The sequence below is a fragment of the Hyaena hyaena genome, unplaced genomic scaffold, assembly GCF_003009895.1.
Source record: "Hyaena hyaena isolate Hyena2069 unplaced genomic scaffold, ASM300989v1 scaffold_217, whole genome shotgun sequence".
In the NCBI taxonomy this organism is placed as follows: Eukaryota; Metazoa; Chordata; class Mammalia; order Carnivora; family Hyaenidae; genus Hyaena; species Hyaena hyaena.
Window position 1 is genome coordinate 92294 of NW_024080849.1, and position 18429 is coordinate 110722.

The 18429-nt window shown below is 46.2% G+C and overlaps 2 protein-coding genes across 4 annotated transcripts in view; one reads left to right on the top strand and one right to left on the bottom strand.

Annotated features, from left to right (window-relative positions):
• SPAG17 (sperm associated antigen 17) overlaps positions 1–656 on the top strand; it is a gene marked incomplete at its 5' end in the record, with an annotated part of 91790 nt that extends 91134 nt beyond the window's left edge. Inside the window, one exon of the mRNA XM_039242734.1 lies at positions 140–656. The remainder of the gene's footprint in view (positions 1–139) is intronic.
• WDR3 (WD repeat domain 3) overlaps positions 1–18429 on the bottom strand; it is a 32547-nt gene that overhangs the window by 5769 nt on the left and 8349 nt on the right. For 2 of the 3 annotated variants that reach the window (XM_039242755.1, XM_039242754.1), the window contains exons 6-23: positions 17018–17096; positions 16038–16133; positions 14749–14862; positions 14444–14545; positions 13922–14019; positions 12959–13066; positions 12209–12439; positions 9768–9861; positions 7442–7543; positions 5784–5869; positions 5241–5376; positions 4234–4290; positions 3064–3164; positions 2512–2623; positions 2233–2367; positions 1886–1936; positions 680–745; positions 90–182 (exon numbers count right to left, since the gene is read on the bottom strand). In XM_039242755.1, coding sequence (XP_039098686.1) covers positions 90–182; positions 680–745; positions 1886–1936; positions 2233–2367; positions 2512–2623; positions 3064–3164; positions 4234–4290; positions 5241–5376; positions 5784–5869; positions 7442–7543; positions 9768–9861; positions 12209–12439; positions 12959–13066; positions 13922–14019; positions 14444–14545; positions 14749–14862; positions 16038–16133; positions 17018–17096 — 1861 coding nt within the window. The remainder of the gene's footprint in view (positions 1–89; positions 183–679; positions 746–1885; positions 1937–2232; positions 2368–2511; positions 2624–3063; positions 3165–4233; positions 4291–5240; positions 5377–5783; positions 5870–7441; positions 7544–9767; positions 9862–12208; positions 12440–12958; positions 13067–13921; positions 14020–14443; positions 14546–14748; positions 14863–16037; positions 16134–17017; positions 17097–18429) is intronic. The other variant, XM_039242756.1, reaches the window with a different exon arrangement.

Genomic DNA, 18429 nt, shown 5'->3' on the forward strand with positions numbered 1-18429 from the left:
TGAGTCAAGAAATCCTAAAGTGGTGGTTTTCGTCTCAGGGATTCTATTTAGACACGTTTCTCAGAGGGTGACCTCACGGACCATCTCACCTCTTTCCCTGCAGCTTTACAAATGGCTTTGTGTTCCTTCATTTTTGCAGTTTCCTCTCGGTACAGCTCGACAGCCTCCATGATCCTCTCAGCCTACACAGATGGCGACAAAGGACAGAACTTATCACCACACACCTATCATCCCACAAACACGGCAACCAGAAGGCCTAACCAGAGAACAACCAGACAGCTTGAACCCGTGTAATAAACATGTGCCAGGAGAGTGCCAAACAGCCCTCTGCAGACGTCTCTGGTTTGTCTTTTCTTTCCAATTTATAGGGAGGAGACTCAGTGTCTTGGATTCAGGGGTGCCGTGTGTATGTGTGCTAGTGGAGCGGGGCAGCTCCAAGACACGTGACAGGTGCCGCTTCCAGGAGACCGGGGACACCGAACTTTCCTTTCTACAAACCACCACCGACTCAGCACTACTTCTGTCCTCGGTTACAAGGGAGGACAACAGAGGTTATGATCTCCACCTGTATATTTCATCAACTTGTTGCCACAGAAGGGCTATCTGGTTGATAAAAGCTTCCATTAAAAAGCCGGGATCCTCTTTAAAAATGAAGACACTACATTCCATATCTACTTACTGCTTTGACCGTTTCGATAGTTTTCTTTCCGGTAAAGTAGTTGTCACCTTGAGTCTCTCCTGGAACCTGCCAGAAACAGAGATCCTTGACAGACTGCTGACAGGCATTACAGAACCAATCAATCAGAGGCACCTAAGTAAGTTAAGCATCCGGGACTCCTGATTTCGCCTCAGGCTGTGATCTTGCAGTTTATGGGATCAATTCGCACATCTGGCTCTAGGCTGACAGCATGAAGCCTGCTTGGGATTCTCTCTCTGCCCCTCCCCTGCTTGCACACGTGTATGCACTCTCTCTCGAACTAGATAGATATGAAAAGAAAAACAATAAACAGATCCAGCCAATAAACAAATCCAGAAAAGAACAGGCATCCCTACGCTGTGATGATGGTAACATGGCGTTACCAACTACTGTTAACAGAGTTCTTGCTAAGTGCCAGATGCTGGCAAGGACTTTATATTCGTTATTATGAGAATATTCTACAAAAGTTTAAAGAGAATGCCCATGGGGTGACTGGGTGGCTCAGTCGGTTAAGTGTCCAATTTTGGCTCAGGTCATGATCTCACAGTTCCTGAGTTTGAGCCCTCCGTCGGGCTCTGTGCTGACAGCTCAGAGCCTGGTGCCTGCCCCTCCCCTGCTTATACTCTCTTTCTCAAAAATAAATGAAGATTAAAACAAAAAAAAAAAACAAAAAAAAAAGGAGAATGCCCAAGGGAGCCGGGATGGCTCAGTCAGTTGAGTGTCTGACGCTCTCTCTCGATTTTGGCTCCAGGTCATGATCCCAGGGTCCTGGGATTAAGCCCCCTTTTGGGCTCCACATGAAGAAGTGTGGAGCCTGCTTGGGATTCTCACATTCTCTCTCTCCCAGCCTGATTTCTCCCCTGCTAGCATGTGCTCGCAGTCTCTTAAAAAAAAAAATGAAATTTTTTATTTTTATTTTTGTTCTATGATTCTATAAAGCCTCCTTAAACAAACAAAAACAGCCAGAATGACAATCATGCAATATCAAATTTGGTCAGTCATTTGTCCCTCAAAATCAGGATACACAGTCAAATCAAACAGGACTACACCGATCGCTTCCTGCATGAGCTGGTGATGACTTCAGCATCTGACCCCAACTCTAATTCCATTAGAAATGCCTGAAGGTAAGGTGAACTCGAATAGGATAATTACAGGGCTCAAGCTCACCATCCCAAAAGATTTACTTACCACTGGCTGGTCTTCTCTGGCCACACTCTCCTCATATTCTGCTTCCCTTTGCTGCCGAGGGGGAGAGAGAGAGAGAGAGAGAGAGAAAGAGATTAGTCTGGAAGAAAAAGCATGGTCTCTGAATGAGAGAAATGAGACTGAGGGGCTCCTTCTTTCACAATGCAGTCCCCTAGGGCATTTCTGTCTCTGTGCAGCTGCTGAATTGGGTGACAGTGGCATTGGCAACATCTCGCAGAGGTCCCTGACTTTGCATTGGCTGAGGGGTGGCCACACTAGACAGACCACTTCGGCTGGGACAGCGTGCTGGATACCCACCCACACCTCCGTAACCAAGCCTGAGTCCTTACCATCTCCCTTTCTTCCTCAAGAATGAGAGGCTCCCTTGTCCTCTCCCAAAGCCTCAGAGATTTGTCGTGGGAAGATGACACAACATAGTCTCCGCTAGGGCTCACGGCCAAGCACCAGATTTCCTGGTGGTGCCCCTGGAGAGAGAAGAAACAAAAGCAAACACCCTGAGAAGGAATACCTTATTGGTTGACCGAGCCCCGCCCTGCATTAGTGGGGGGTCCATGCTTCACCGCAGAAGTAGCTCTGCAGTACTAAGGAAGCAGGCAGCAAACGCTCACCTCCAGGGTCTGTATGTGCTCGAATTTGTCCGCGTCCCACTGCTTAATCTTGCGGTCCTTCCCCGCAGTGAAGAAGAGGTGGGACTTGGGTACGAACCGGAGGTACATCACACTGAAAAGGGGAGAAGTGAGCAAACGTCATCAAATCCCATATTAGTGAAGAGTCTCAGCCCACAGTTTTTTTTTTTTTTTTTTAAACATTTATTTATTTTTGAGAGAGAGCATCAGTGGAGGAGGGGCAGAGAGAGAGGGAGACACATAATCAGAAGCAGGCTCCAGGCTCTGAGCTGTCAGCAAAGAGCCTGAGGCGGGGCTCTATCTCATGAACTGTGAGATCATGACCTGAGCCAAAGTTGGACACTTAACCCACTGAGCCACCCAGGTGCCCCTCATGCACATATTTTTGAAGAGCTAGTTCTAGAATGCCTGATTATTTATATCTTGGAATTTTAAATTGATGATGGTCTCAAAACACAAAAGTAATGGACACAGATGTTCAAGGGAAATGATACAGGTGACTCAAAGGGACGTCCATGAAGAGACTGCGCCTACCTGTCATCGTGCGCAAAGAGAGACTTGTGGCAGTCCCCGAAGTCCAAACCCCAGATCTTCACATTCCTGTCAGCCGAGCCAGTTGCTATTAAAGCTCCGTCCTACAAGGAGGAGAAGTCGTAAACCATTACTCCGCTTGACTGTCAGAAGCCCTATGACTACACTAACCAGAACATTTGAGCCAATTCTTCCGGAAATAGTAAAATCAATACCAAACAATTACTTTCATCTCTCTATCAAGAGCATCCATTTCTTTGCTTTTATCTAAGATTGCCTTTAAAAGCTTGCTGAGTGAGAGCAAGAGCTCTGAGGCTCCAGTGCTTTTGTACCGCTAGAGGGTGGTGCCTTGAGGTCAGTTATAGATTTACCTACTCTGCTAAACAGACAGGAAGAAGAATGTCTCATCTCTGTCCTAGGATTTGGGGGAAGAGGAAGGGAGGAAGAAAGAAGAGTCTGGGAAAGAACCTACTAGAATGTTTGCAACCCAACCTTTTATCTCACGTTCCTGATCTCTGTTTCTCCTATCTTTCCAATCTCAAGGCCTTGTTCAAATGGTTGCCAACATGACAAGGACAGCAGAAAGATTGTGTGACACCCACCCACTATTACCACAAGGATCACAAAGAGCTAGAGCATGGGGCTGATTCCTTTCACAGACCAGACAGTGTCTTTAAATACATTATTGCCATTCTTAGCCATAACCAGACATTGCAAAAAACATGATTCTGGTCAAGAGACTAAAAGTCTCTTATAAAGTAAGTGTAAAAGTTTACAGATAGTGCAAAATATGGTAAATGTCCAAATACGAAGCCAAGTTCCATCCTCCTCACCAGCACTATCCTTCAGAACAAAGGGGGGATCCGTTTTTTAAAGTCATATTTTAGGTTTGTCTCCCAATTATAATATTTTAGACAGCAAAGTACTCTGGAAAATCCATAACAGGGGGTTAGTTATAAGGATTAATTCAGACATTTGTGAACATATTCTGAAAGCACTAAAGCAATACACGTATTTAAGGCACGACTACAATATACACTATTTTATGGCCTTTTTGGGTGAAAGATAAACAGGATGAAAAAATATTCTAAAGTGAAGACAGCAAGCCAAGAACTAAGAAAGTGCTTTAGAAAAGACAACTAGTTTCTGAGATGCTGTTTAAATTTTACTTACGTGAGAGATGTCCATGCATATGACAGGCAGTTTGTGTCCATACAGGGAGAGAAAAAACTAAATGTTAAAGAAAAAAAGAACACAAATAATTCACACCTGTCTATAAAATACAGGCATTGTTTGTTACACGTGGATCAAAAATATAACCTTAGGGGCACCTGGGTGGCTCAGTTGGTTAAGTGTCCGACTTCAACTCAGGTCATGATCTCACAGTTCGAGGGTTTGAGCCTCGTGTCAGGCTCTGTGCTGACAGCTAACTCAGAGCCTGGAGCCTGTTTCAGATCCTGTGTCTCCCTCTCTCTCTAACCCTCCCCTGCTCATGTTGTCTCTCTCTCTCTCTCTCTCTCAGAAATAAATAAAACATTAAAAAAATTAAAAAATATATATATAACCTTAAAATACAATATTAAATGCTGCTCTGGACTGCTCCATATTTATACTTCGAGAACAGAGAGACCACCGAAGGCAGCCCACCGGGGTCCAGCCTGCGGAGCCCGGAAGCACTGCCAGGAGCCCCACAGCACAGCAGAGCTGGGTGCACCCCAGCAGCCCACGGCCTCGGTCACAACACAGCACAGGGACGTTCTCTGCATCTCTCAGCTGAAAAGACTTTGGGCACTTGCTTCACAACAATGCTCCCGGGCCAGACCCAGTCCTCCCAACTCTGGGCACGGGGCCCAGAAAGCTATGGTTTTAAATGCAACCCAATGGTCCCGATGTGCAGCCAGGTGTGGAATCACAGGCGGGGAGACCTAGAGATGCTTTTCCGCTACTGGCTACAACAGGACTTTCTGAACTTGTGCAGCAGAACTTGCTTTAGGCAAAACTTATGAACTGAAGGCCTCTTTAAAAACTCTGGCCTTCCCAGTGCACCTGCAGAGTTTGGACTCACATATACGTTTTCAGAAACCTACCACTGCTGGGCACAGCTAAGGCCACTTTGCAGTCTCAATTCAACCAAGATCAGTGTCAAAGACAAAAACTATTTCCAGGAGTAACTGCTGTACCTTTAAAGTGTCAACGTAGAAGATTTTCACAGTACAGTCTAGCAGAGAGACAGCCAAGAGCTTCTGATTGGGAGAAAAACTGACACATAGAACATCTTCATCTAGCTGCAAGGTTCGGGTCTGCTTCACAGAAAGCCTAGCATGACAGAAAGCATCAATAAAAAAATTAATACATGAATGCTCTACAAAGGCAGACAAAAATTCCAAAAACTCCCTGGAGTACAACAGAGATACACATGTTGGGGCACCTGGGTGGCTCAGTCGGTTAAGCATCCAACTTCAGCACAGGTCATGAGCTTGAAGTTTGTGAGTTTGAGCCCTGCACATCGGGCTCTGTGCTGACACCTTGGAGCCTGGAGCCTGCTTCGGATTCTGTGTCTCTCTGTCTCTCTCTGGCCCTCCCCCACTCACACTCTGTCTCTCTCAAAAATAACGTTTAAAAAATTAAAAAAAAAAAAAAAAGGAAATACACATGTCAAAAACCCATTCAGCGGTTCTCCATATTCACTCCAAAACAAGGACATGATTTAAAAATGGTCTCACCTCTTCTGGGTACTATTTTCATCTTTCACCAACTCAAAATCCCAGAACTTGACAGCTTTATCTGCACCGCCGGTCACAAAGCCACGCTGAAAATCAAAGGACACTGCAGTTAGAAAATATTTTGTTACAGAAACTTTGACAAGACGACATCACAAGAGTATAAAAGCGTACTCGTATTTAACGGCAGGGGAGAAGAACGCGGTTGCCCTGACCCTTTCTCATTGCTCTTTCAGACCCGGCAGCCACAGACCTCATCTGAAAACCCCTAGCAGGGCTAATGCAGACAGATGGCAGCTAGGGGAAAGTTCTAGCTGTACTTCCATTCAGCGTCAGGAGGACTCTGAACATTGCAGTGTCTTTTGCCCCACCTAAGAAAGCACCAGTCAGAAGGATTTGCTTTTAATAAACTGGTTTGACAAATATACACAGACTGGATCATTTATGTAAGTTCATTCAAAGGGCATACTCAGAAGGGTATACATTTATTCTTGCAAAGTCTCTGCATAAGATGCATTTGGAATTGTTTTCTAATATCGAGAAAATCAGTCCCATTGCATGGTAGTGTTCAGCATATAGAAAAGGAGTCAGAAAACTAGATCTCTGTTGATTCTGCCACTTGCGATTTGTAACATAGGAAGCAACCTCCACAAGGACCCTTAGTGACGCTGAAATGAGACTATCTAGCTCGTAAAACCATTGTAAAAATAACAGTAAAGGACACGATAGATGTAAAAATACTTTGAGAGGGGGCTCAATGGTTAAGCATCCAACTTCAGCTCTGGTCCCATCAGGATTCATGAGTTCAAGCCCCATGTCAGGCTTTGTGCTGAGAGCACAGAGCCTGGAGCCTGCTTTTAGATTCTGTGTCTCCCTCTCTCTCTCTCTCTCTCTGCCCCTCCCCACTTGTTCTCTCATTCTCTCTCCCTCTCATGTTAAAAAAATGAAAAAATACTTTGAGAGATGGAATCCTCTACAAATACAAGATATTATAACTATATGAATTTTAAATGCTGTTTTATTCTGACAGCAAATGGCATAACTTGCTCTAAATTCCAGATTCCGTTTTCTCCAAAAACAGCATGTACTTTCGGTAGACGAAGGTTTGCCACTATTGAGAAGATGCAAGTGAACGGGCCACAAACTCTTAATAAAGTGTTGCCAAAAAATATCTCAAAGTGTTCTGAGCAACAGCACCATTACTAGAAGAGGCATCCCGTTCTCCGAGGGGACTCCTCACAAGGGAAGCACCCTCTTCCTGACTTGAAAGGGCTGATGCGTTTGCTATCGACACTAGACTTCTGGACTCGTAGATGTCGGGACTAAAAGGGGCAACAGAAAAGTCTACTCCATCCCTGGCATTTCGCTGCCCAAGGAAATGTTTCCTCTTAGGCAGCAGCACGCAGCACTGGAAAAACCCCTGAGGCTCAGTAACCTGAGGTCCTGCAGCTGCTGATCCAACAAGATTCATGAGCTAAGAGCTACCTGGATGAGTGGGCACGTGACAGGCCACCTCGCAGAAAACCCCCGGAGCAGACAGAAAGCGGGCTTTCTCTATAGACGGCCCGAGGAACCGCCGGCAGAAGGTAGTGAACACCGACGCAAGCAGCGGCAAAGGCGGCCAGGGTGCCGAAGGCCCGAGCCAAGGTGGGCTTGGTCACCTGATCTGGAGAGAGAGACGAGGCCCACAGAGCTCCATCGTGTGCGTCTATCGTCTCCAGCAGGTTTCCCGAGGCCAGGTCATAAAGCTGCAGCTTTCCCGTCTGTGGAAAACACGAAACGAGCACAGCTCCCACCAGCACCTCCACAACCTCCACGGCTAAGGCGCGGCTGCCTGCTTTGCGGACAGAGCGCCCCCGGTGTGAGGGAGGCCGCCGGGGCGCAGCAGGCCCGGCAGCCTCGCTCCCTGCCCCGGCACCTTCGCGGGTGCTCCGACCGCCAAAGGGCAACAGCAAGGCCAGAGGCATATCAGAAGAAACACGGCAGCAAAGGCTCCTAAAAACCTTTCGAGTTAAAGCAATTTTAAATGGTAACTGGCTGAACCGACATTTCTCCATCTCGTTTTGGTCTCCTCTCCCCCAGCACACCGGCAATGAGAAATGGAAATAGACCTCCATGCTAGGGACGGCAGTGAACTTAGAAACAAGTGGCAAAGGCTTAGAAAACAACGAGGCACACCTCCTGTTTAGAAATTGGGAGAGGTGCCCGGGGGACTCAGTTGGTTAAGTGTCATGAGACTTCGGCTCAGGTCATGATCTCAAGGTTCGTGGGTTCGAGCCCCGCGTTGGGCTCTGTCTGACAGCTCAGGGCCTGGAGCCTGTTTCAGGTTCTGTGTCTCCTTCTCTCTCTCTCTGACCCTCCCCTGCTCATGCTGTCTCTCTCTCTCAGAAATAAATAAAACATAAAAAAAAAAAACCCAAAAACCTGGGATATGCCATGGTCACGATGCCAAGCGAGGAACACACACAGCAGCAAACCATCCTCTATGATGGGCTTCTACAGGGGAGGGGTTGTGGAAAGCATAAGGTGGACGGACTAGAGTCCCAGGGCTGACTGTTGCTGAATTCACCTCTGAGAGACTGTTACCTCATCTGCGAAATGGGGTTTATAGCAGCAACCTCTCTAAGCTGCTGCGGGGGTTAAATAAGATCCTGTACATTAAATGACCACAGAGACTAGGCTGGGATGTGGGGGCTGCACTTTGGTCACACAGGTAGATGGACCTGGAAGGTACTCACAACAAGCTTGCCTAACAAAAACAACAGAGGGGCGCTTGTTGAAAGAATCAGCGAAAAACGAGAGAAACTTTTCATTGGAATTTAACGTTCACTCCCTGACATGGACCCTAAAATCTCTCTAGCTTATTTTACACTTTTGGCTGGGCCAACAGTCCCCACTGTGATGCAGAGGCTTTCTAGCACAGTCATCACGCGCCAGCACTCGTTTCGGGTTAATGATGACAGATGCTCGCAAGGCGCACTTTCAAGTATTCCACAGCCTTATTCCATCTTACCCCTGGCGCTTCTACCACTAGCTACTAGCTATGCACCGTGAGCCAGCTCTGTGCGAAGTGCTTCTCACACTGTGATGCAGCTTACTGACCTCAGTTTACGTGAGAAAACCGAGGCTTATGGGAGTAAGTAAATCGCCCCACGTCTGCACAGCGAGCAAGTGGAAAATCTAGTATTCAGACGCAGGCCCATCTAGTGCAAAAGCCACTGTCAGAAAACAAGTGTCATCATCCTATTAAACAGATAAGGAAACCCACTAAGAGAGGTTTGGTGACTTGCTTGAAATGACCCGTTCTAAAAAGGGGGAGAATCTGAACCCACATCTGTGTCTACTCATTCCTGCATGTTGATCTTCCAATCTGATTAGCAACTGCGAATGAGGACCAGTCTGTCTGTACTGAATGCTTCTATCTGCCAAGCACGACACTAAGCATGTCATATACTTTATCATTAGTCTTCTTAAAACAACTACACAGGTGCTCCTAAAGAGACGCACAAAAGGCTGATCACAAAAACGTGGACAGTTATCTCAAGATCATGATTGGGATTTTATTTCTCATAAGGTTTGATTTTTTAAAAATAAAAATCACACAAAAAGAAAACCCCTCAAAAAAAAGGGGGAACCAACGACCAACCTTCGCCTATTATCCAGCTCTAATACATTCCAATATGCAAAAACAGCCAGATTTCTCAAACAACGTTAAGTATCTTGAGACGTGGGGGTGCCTGGGTGGCTCAGTTGGTTAAGTGTCCGACTTGGGCTCAGGTCATGATCTCACGGTTCGTGGGTTCGAGCCCTACATCAGGCTCTGTGCTGACAGCTCAGAGCCTGGAGTCTGCTTCAGATTCTGTGTCTCCCTCTCTCTCTCTGACCCTCCCCTGCTCACGCTCTCTCAAAAATAAATAAAAGACATTAAAAAAAAAAAAAAAAGAATATTGTGGAGAAGAGCCTCCAAAGTCCAAGAAGTCTGTTTACCTTTGTTCCTATGACCACCTGCCTGTCACCAGGTACGAAGAAGGAGCAAAGCGCGTATTCACAGGTCATGGTGCGAATGCACTGCAGTGTGGCCCTGTGGGAAAGAAGGAATAAAGAACTCACCCATTCAGAGAACCTGCTTCCCATCTTAGAGGTCAACGCCTACATTCTATACACACCTGGCCATACAGAGCTTGGCTTAAACCTATTTAGAGTCAAGAGAGAAAAAATTAAATGGCACCTAACTTTATTTTTTTGTAGGGGCCTCCTAACCCTAAGGAACAGAGGTTATAGAACAGTAGGGCAGAAGAAGCCTATGCTGGTCTCAACAGAGCCCAATGTGCCACCAGGAAGAAGTGCGCCCAGAGGATTATAGGTTGAATTAAGTATCAAATTAATGTCTCTGCAAGTAAAGTTCATTCATTTTGTCGTACCATAAGCATTTGTCCATTCAACAGATATGCACCAAATGCCACTGCATTCAATTACTTACTGAATGCCAGGCGCTATTCTAGGTGCTGAAAAAATATAACAGCGTGCTATTATAAAAAGGTCCCGGACCTCATAAACCCAGACATTCCTTAGGAACGAGGCAACCCCATGCTGGCCTATCGGGTGCTGGCAGGTGCCGCAGGGGAACGACGCTGGGGGAAGGGAGGAGGAGGGCGGGACTGTGATCTGGTGAGAAGACAGGGAGCAAGCCTGTAGGTAAAGGGGACCATGGTTCCAGACACAAGGACCAGGAGCACAGCTGCCACCACAGGGGTGCGCTCTTGCTGTGCTGGGGGAGGACACAGGCCAGCGGGCTCTAGGGCAGCAGAACGGGAGCGGAGGAAGAGGCAAGGCCTGTGAGCGCTCTGGTGGCTGCGTGGAGAGACCGCAGAGGGTGAGGCACGCGGCAGGGAGACCATCAGGAAGCTACTGCCACAACCCAGGGCGGGGTGATGGAGGATGGAGCTGGTTGCGGCAGCACAGGTGACCACATGCGGTCAGAGGCCGGCTATGTCCTGACCACAGAGCAGACAGGGCCCACAAGTGAACTGGGCCTGGGGTAGGGAAGGGTGGCCATGAGCATTTGGGGACTTCTGCATGAGCAGCAGGTGGGGAGGCTGTTGGAGAAGTAAGATCACAAGCACGCTTTGGGGCATAAAACTTCGACGTGCCCAATTAGACATCCATTTGACCTAGAAGTAAGTGTCTAGTGTTGACGGAGAGGCTGAGGCTAGAGAAAAAATTTATGCGTTGTGAGTATAGAGAAAGCAGTGTGAAGGGACTGTAGACAGAGGAAAGGTCCAAACATTCTGCCCTGAAGTATTCGTTCCAGCGCTTGGAAGTCAGAAAGGGAAGGACCGGCACAGACAGAGAACTGCCAGCAGAGGGAGAGGAAGTAATGAGAGACCAAGCAAATGTCCAAAGAGGAAAAAGTCATCAATTCAAGGAGAGAGGGCCACATGAAGCTTTCGGGTCACGGGACTCAAGCATGAAGCGCAATGATGAGGTGACAAAGCTGCTGTGGTGAAACGGCAGGGAAGGGCCTGACGGGAGACAGATGAAGACAGAATGGGGAAAAGAAAGCAAAGGATGAGTGGCACTGGAGAGACTGAGCAGGAGACGGGGCGTCACTTCTCAGACGGGAGACAGCGGAGCATATGTACGCCGAGGGGAACGAGCCGGCAGAGCAGGCTCGCCACAGATGGAGAAGGGGGCCCAGTGCTCGCAGGGAGCCGGGGAAGAACCTCGGGCCCATGTCCTGGGTGACTCTGGTCAGGAGCACCACCACAGTCACAGGAGGGATTATGTGGGTGTAGATGCAGCCCAGCTGGCAGATGTGCTGGGAGCATGAATGTGTTCTAGAGGATTCCGTTTCCCAGTGAACTAGGGAGCAAGCTCACCAGCTTAGAGGTGCTAGAGGCATCTGGGGTGTGAGGAGACACAGGTATGGAAGCATCGTCTAGGAAAGTTGGGGAGGAGACACCGCAGTCACACTACTGGGCAGCACCAAGAGCCTACTTATATGAAGGAGTAGGCAGCACGTTTGTGCATTTCCTTGAGCCAAGTACAGCGACAAGCTTCACATGGAGTGAGCTTGTATTTTGGGCACCAAATTTAAAAGGAAAACTACTCTCAACGCCACATGCCTACAGTCCAGATAGATTCCGAGGGAACTATAGGGCATGAAGAGGCTAACAACCAACCATGAAGAGTACTCAGGTCTGGGGTGCCTGGGTGGCTCAGTCGGTTGGGCATCCGACTCTTGATCTTGGCTTAGGTCGTGATCTCACAGTTCATGAGATGGAGCCCCACGCTGAGCTCTGTGGGGCGCTCTCTCTCTCTCTCAAAATACACACCATAAACTAAAAGAAAAAAAAGCATACGCAAACCTAATTCACAGGGAAGAACACACAACTGGATACAGCCATGGAGAGCGCCAGTTCACCAACCTGTTCCAAATCTTCACAGAATCCGCCGCCGCTGACAGGATAGCAATGTTGTCCGAGCTGAAAGACAGAGTGCGCACGTCGCTGCGATGAGCCCCGAGGGTGATCCTGCTCGTCCTCACCGGCTGAGGAGCAGGCGCGGACGGGCTCAGTGAGTAGGACTCCACCAAGTTGTTCTGCAGCAGGAAGACGGCCTTCAACTCTCCTTGGGGCAAGTGAATCAAGTCGAAGGATCTGCAGGAGGAAATAACTCATAAACATCCTTGCCACCGTCTTCACTCACAAGGTTAATGTTTCCTAGCAGAAAGGCTTCACCGTGTCCTCAATCTAGGGACATCTGAGCAACTCTAAAGAATTTTACAGAAAGTGCTCTGAGTATTGGACAGTCATTGAGCACAGGCTTTAAGTCAAAGAAACCTGGGCTCGGATACTGAATCCAACACATATCTTGCTTTTGAATACATAATTTTTTGCATGAGCTAAAATCCTGTTGGCACAGAGGGTATATGTCTTTCTTTCTAAATGACAGCAGGAAAGAAGACTAAACAAATAGAAAGGGTTATTCTAGTAAGACAAATGTAAGATGATGAGTAACTCGCCCATGGTGAGGGCCAGTATCCCACGATCATGGTCTCTAAATATGTAATTCCTCTAGACTGCTTACAAACAGCGTGAAAAAGCTAATACTACTCTGCAGCACAATATCACTCTAAAACTGCTTTCAAGTACTTCAGGTGCCTTATTTTTACTCACTTGATTTTGGCAGAAGTTTTGATATTAGTCACCCGTTGGATTTCATCTTGCAGAGTCGTTTTGACATTGACGTCAAGGTCTTCCTCCTCCCCTTTGGAAGAATTTAATCTAGGGGGAAAAAAAACTTTCATGCTACTACTTTTCTAGAAGCATCTTTGCTATTACTTGAGTCCAATTCTGTGTGATCCTGGGAGTCCCTTAACCACAGGATTCCCGTGAGAATTAGACAACACTGTGTGTACAGAAATGCTTTGTCAAACACAGCGTCATAAATATAACATTTTATTCCATTTAAGAGGTACCCTCAAGAATCCTGAAGGCCAATGGCTCATAAAATGTCCTGGGGCAACTCTTTGTAATTCAAGCTATCCCAATGAAATGTTTCTAGCAAACGTTCCTTACTTCAGAACTTTTTAGAAGACCCACTAACCTGCACCTGTCAATCCAACCAGGTCAAATAAACCACAGGTCTCAAAAAATTTGCCAAGTCCGGTGTCTTTTCCTTTGGGCCTTACTAAATTTCAACCATTGAGGAACCGATTACTGTGGTTATTAAAAAACCTATTCCAAGGTTACTTTGCCCCCAAATGTGGATTCCACAGTCTTTCTCCTCACGGCCCCCATGGTTAGCATTATGCAACCCAGCTTCATTCTTGACGGGCTGTCTCTGGAGACACCTGCTAATCTGAGAACTAAATCACTTAGAAGCTATTTTTACAAAATCTGGACAGCTTTTCTAGTTCTGGATGGCTGTGTGCTCAAGACCCAGGGAACATGCTAGCTATGAAGTTGTACTAAAGAGCACAAATGTAAAACGTGGACAACCAGAGCGCCATGAAACCCTCTCTAGCTCAGCAGTAATCGCTAGCACAGGAACCACTTCCTTAAAGAAGTTTTTCTATCAGTACTATGTGGCCCACCCCAGATACTTTATCAGAAGTAAATATTTTTTAAAAAACACACTTTGCTTTCTTTCTAGCTTTCTTCATCTTCTTATCCATTTTCTTCTGAACTTCCGCTTTGGAAAGGATGCAGAACACTTCTAGCACAGAATCAGTTCCCTAGAAAGGTGGAAAGTTGATGTGAGTCCAAAGAAAGGCAATTTGTAATTTAGCTTTTCTCGGTAAGATGTTCCTTCTTTCTGCGCTTCCTGGTTGTATTATGTGGGACAAATTCCTCTCTCTGGGATTGTTGGTTTGTTCGTGTGTGAGGTGGGAATACCGCTTCCTATCACAGCATTGCTCTGAAGACCAAAGAGGAAGCTAATGCTTTTCAACTGCTTAGAAAGCAAGCACTTAATGCTTGCTAGCAGCAAGGACCAGCACAGTAACTATGACCGTGTCATGCTAACACAAGCTAGGGATCGTTAAGTCTACACAAGCGCACGCCCGGGGGAAACGCAGTCTCTGCACTGGTTACAAAACAAGCACCATCTCTGAAAGGAAGAGCCCGCCCCTGTTGTTTTCTCCTACGACTTGTACTCACGTGACAAGCTAGAATCCTGCCCGTCCTGTCCACGGCCAGGTTCACAACTCTGTCCCTTCCCTCCCGCATGATGGAACCAGCTTTTCTGCACCTAAGGATGCGCTACAAAAGAAGCGAGGGAGAAGGTTAAGAAGGTTAAAAGCAAGTTCTGTCAAACCTCTGAAAAGATACGGTTCTGAGAAATGCGGGTGACAAAGACATTCTCTAAAATGACAAGAGCTGAGAATTTTTAAATTAAAAAATTTCCAATTCTCACTGTTCCCACGACTCAACTCGAATGAAGATAAAAAAACAAAAAGAATTACGTCCTCAGCGGTCTCATCCGTCTCCGGGGCACCGTCCTCTGGCTCAGGTGTGTCCTGTGTCCCAGGGGAAGACCCTCTGCTTTTCTTGGGCTCTGGTTCTTCTGAGTCTTCCATCTGTTTTATAAAAATGGGAAACTAAAAGCTGAAATAATGTGTCCCAGCCCGAATGACTTAGAAAGCTGTCCTCACGGCCCCCGTAACTTCCATTTAGGACTCTCTTTGGTCAAACCTCTTTGATGGTAGGACACTTACTAGAGTATGTGAAAAACTGACTATAGCTGGGGCGCCTGGGTGGCTCAGTCGGTAAAGCGTCCGACTTTGTCTCAGGTTATGATCTCATGGTTCACGGGTTCAAGCCTGGGGTTGGACTCTGTGCGAACAGCTCAGAGCCTGGAACCTGCTTCGGAGTGTGTCTCCCTCTCTCTCTGCCCTTTCCCTGCTCACGCTCCGTCTCTCTTGGTCTCTCAAGACTAAATAAACGTTAAAAAAAAAAAAATTAAAAAACAAAACAAAAACAAAAAACATGGACTACAGCAAATGCAAATAAAAACATTCACTATCTTATCTCCAATAACTTTCTGAAATATATAGACTATGGTTTAGCAACTTAGTAACTTAGACTAAGGTACAAAAATGGTGGCTGACTCATTAACCTTAACACCTTCTTAGGTGAAAGAGCTACCATATTCCGGAGGAAAGGTTCAACTCTGGCTCTGAGAACAACAAAGGCAATGCAACCTACGGCATTCTCCTTAAATGAAGCACAGACAGAGGCTGGCTTACTACGGTAGGACCCAGTGGAACAGCTGCTGAACACACCACCACACACCTAACTCCAGCTAAATCTGAGGTCCACAAACTTTCCCACACAAAATCTTTGAGGATCCGAGAAAGCTACTGATCTCAGAATACATATGCTTAAAAAACACAGAAATTTTACACAGATTTTTGTCTGAGGGGAAAGGGTCAGAGATATTCTTAAGTCCATCGACGGACACCGAAACGTCCAGGAATTTCATGCTAAGAACTCTGCAAAGTACAACATCAGCATTACCAGAAAGTATAACCTAAAAACTATCCTTCTCTGAGCTCAAATGAATGAGGGCAATGGCATCGTTTGTTATTAAACTAACGAAGAAAAAAAAATCTGTTTAGGAGTTAGAAGTTACTGGTGATAGAACTCCTTCTAGTACAATAGGAAGAATCCAATGATTACATCTGATTCTAAATTCAATGAGCCTCCGACTCTGCTAAAACACAGCACTGCCCACAGGCAGAAAAGCAATTACCTCCTGCAGGTAGGTTATGTCCCACGCCCTCAGCTCACTGTCGGAGGACCCAGTGATGAGTCGCTTTTCTTCGGACACCAGAACCAACCCCCACACCTACAGGGTATAAAAAGATCAAATAGGATTTTTAAGACATTCCAGGATCTATGACGCGGCATTCCCAAAGTCTAAGTATACACACAGTTGTAGTGACACCCCTTTGGCATTTGCAAAGCCTAATATTAAGGTAACCTTTTCAACATGGTAACAGAAATTCTCACCTTTGGAAAGAAAAAGTGGCTCATGGTAGAACTGTTGTTCATGCAGTAGCCAGAAGTTTCTCTGTAATTTCCTACCCTTAAATTTACATAATGGCCATTCAGCACAAACCCTAACTAGAATCCACTCAAACGATGATTTTAAGGCTGGTACTTCTCTGTTTCAGCAGTGCCTTGGCAAATAAAAGGCACTCCATCGATATCCACTGTGTAATTTTCAGCCTCAAATATCTAAACAATATTGTTGTGAATCCACAAAGAATCTGCTTTTCCTCATCAATCCCAGGTATGTTTTTGAAAGCCTGGTAGAGACAAAGAGTAGAGGGGGATGCAAAGATATAAAACATGCCCTGCTCTTCCCTGAAAATATCTATGTTCGGATAACGCCTATAACGGCCACAATTTGCTGTGTACATGTCACCAGACCAGGCACTGTGCGTACAGTGTCATCAAACCTCCCTACAATCATAAAGTTGGACACATTATTTAACAGTGATGAAACCCCTATTTGTGGATTAAAAATTTATCTAAGCCCAAGTTTTTACACTTTAAATGCGGAAGCAGCTGCATGTGCTCGGACAGCTGGCATCCTCCACTGCACCAGCCTCTCTGTCTCTCGGGACAGCGCAAGGACTGCTGGGAGCAGGGAAAAAAAGCAGAGGAGGAGACCATCGTTCCCTTCTGCCTTGCCATTCTCTCCCTGGCCCGCGACCCTCCACACACCTCGGTTCGGTGGCCAACCATGGTCTTAAAGCAGTGCTGGGTGTCAAGGTCCCACCATTTCACCAGGGTATCTTTCCCACTAAAAAAAAAAAGAAACGAGAAAAATTTTAGGAGGATAAAAAAATCAGTAAACAGGAGATCAAGGACTCATTTATTGCCTTCAAAAAAATACATACAGCAACAACATCTGATGCCACTACTCTCTCCCTCACCACTTTTTTTTTTTAAAGAGAGAAGAACCCTAACTCCATGTGGCTAGTAGTAGGTAGAAAATACAATGTTGCACCTGTACACACAAGAGTAACTTTGAATTCAGAGTGATAGCACACTGAGGCTGACCCGGGCATCATTTCCAGCACGACAGCATCAACCTTCTCCTGTCTGCTGGCTGACACAGAAGTACCTCGATCTCTTCTGCTCCCCTGGCTCCCATGTACAGCTGGCCTCTGTGTCTGAAAAACGGCCCCTCTGTGAGGCCCTCCCTCCTTCCAATTCACTTCTGTACACCTGCCGGAGTTTAAGTTCTTCTGCCTGAATTATTTTCATAGCTTTTCATCTGGTCGCTTTATCCATTCCTGTTCCATCACAACATGCAATAAACTACGGTCAGATGATCACAACTCTTTTATTTTTTTATTTATTTATTTTTTAATATTTTTATTTATTTCTAGGAGAGAGAGAGACAGTGTGAGCAGGGGAGGGTCAGAGAGAGAGGGAATCACAGACTGAAACAGGCTCCAGGCTCTGAGCTGGCAGTCAGCACAGAGCCCGACGCGGGGCTCGAACCCACGAACCGCGAGATCATGACCTAAGCGAAAGTCGGACGCTTAACGGACTAAGCCACCCAGGCGCCCCGATCACAACTCTTTTAAACTTACACTAGCTCAAGGTTCTCTATAGAATCAAAATCACAACCAGCAGCATTTTCAAAACTTCTCGTTAGCTGGCCTCTGAGCCACTCTGCCAATGAGCTCTACTCCTGCCTCAAGTGCCTCTTCCCTACTTCCTCGCTAATATAAAGCCAACATAATTCTCTATGACCAAACTGGAAAAAAACAAAAAGACAACCCAATTTATGAAGTCTTTCCTATATGATCCCACCTCACTGTGTTATTTTTTTTTTTTTAAACCGTTGACCCCTGTACAATGAGGGGGTTAGGGGCCCCAGCTCCCTCACCCCAGTGTAGTCGAAAATACACACTGAACTTTCGACTTCCCCAAAACACCACTCACATACAGCCTACTGTTGACCAAGAACATAAACAGTTGATCAACACTTATTTTGTATGTAATATACATTCTCACAACAAACCTAGAGAAAAGGAAATATCCAGAAAATCGTAAGAGAAAACACATTTGAAGTACATTTAATGAAAAAACAACAACAAAAACAACCCACGGGTAAGTGGACC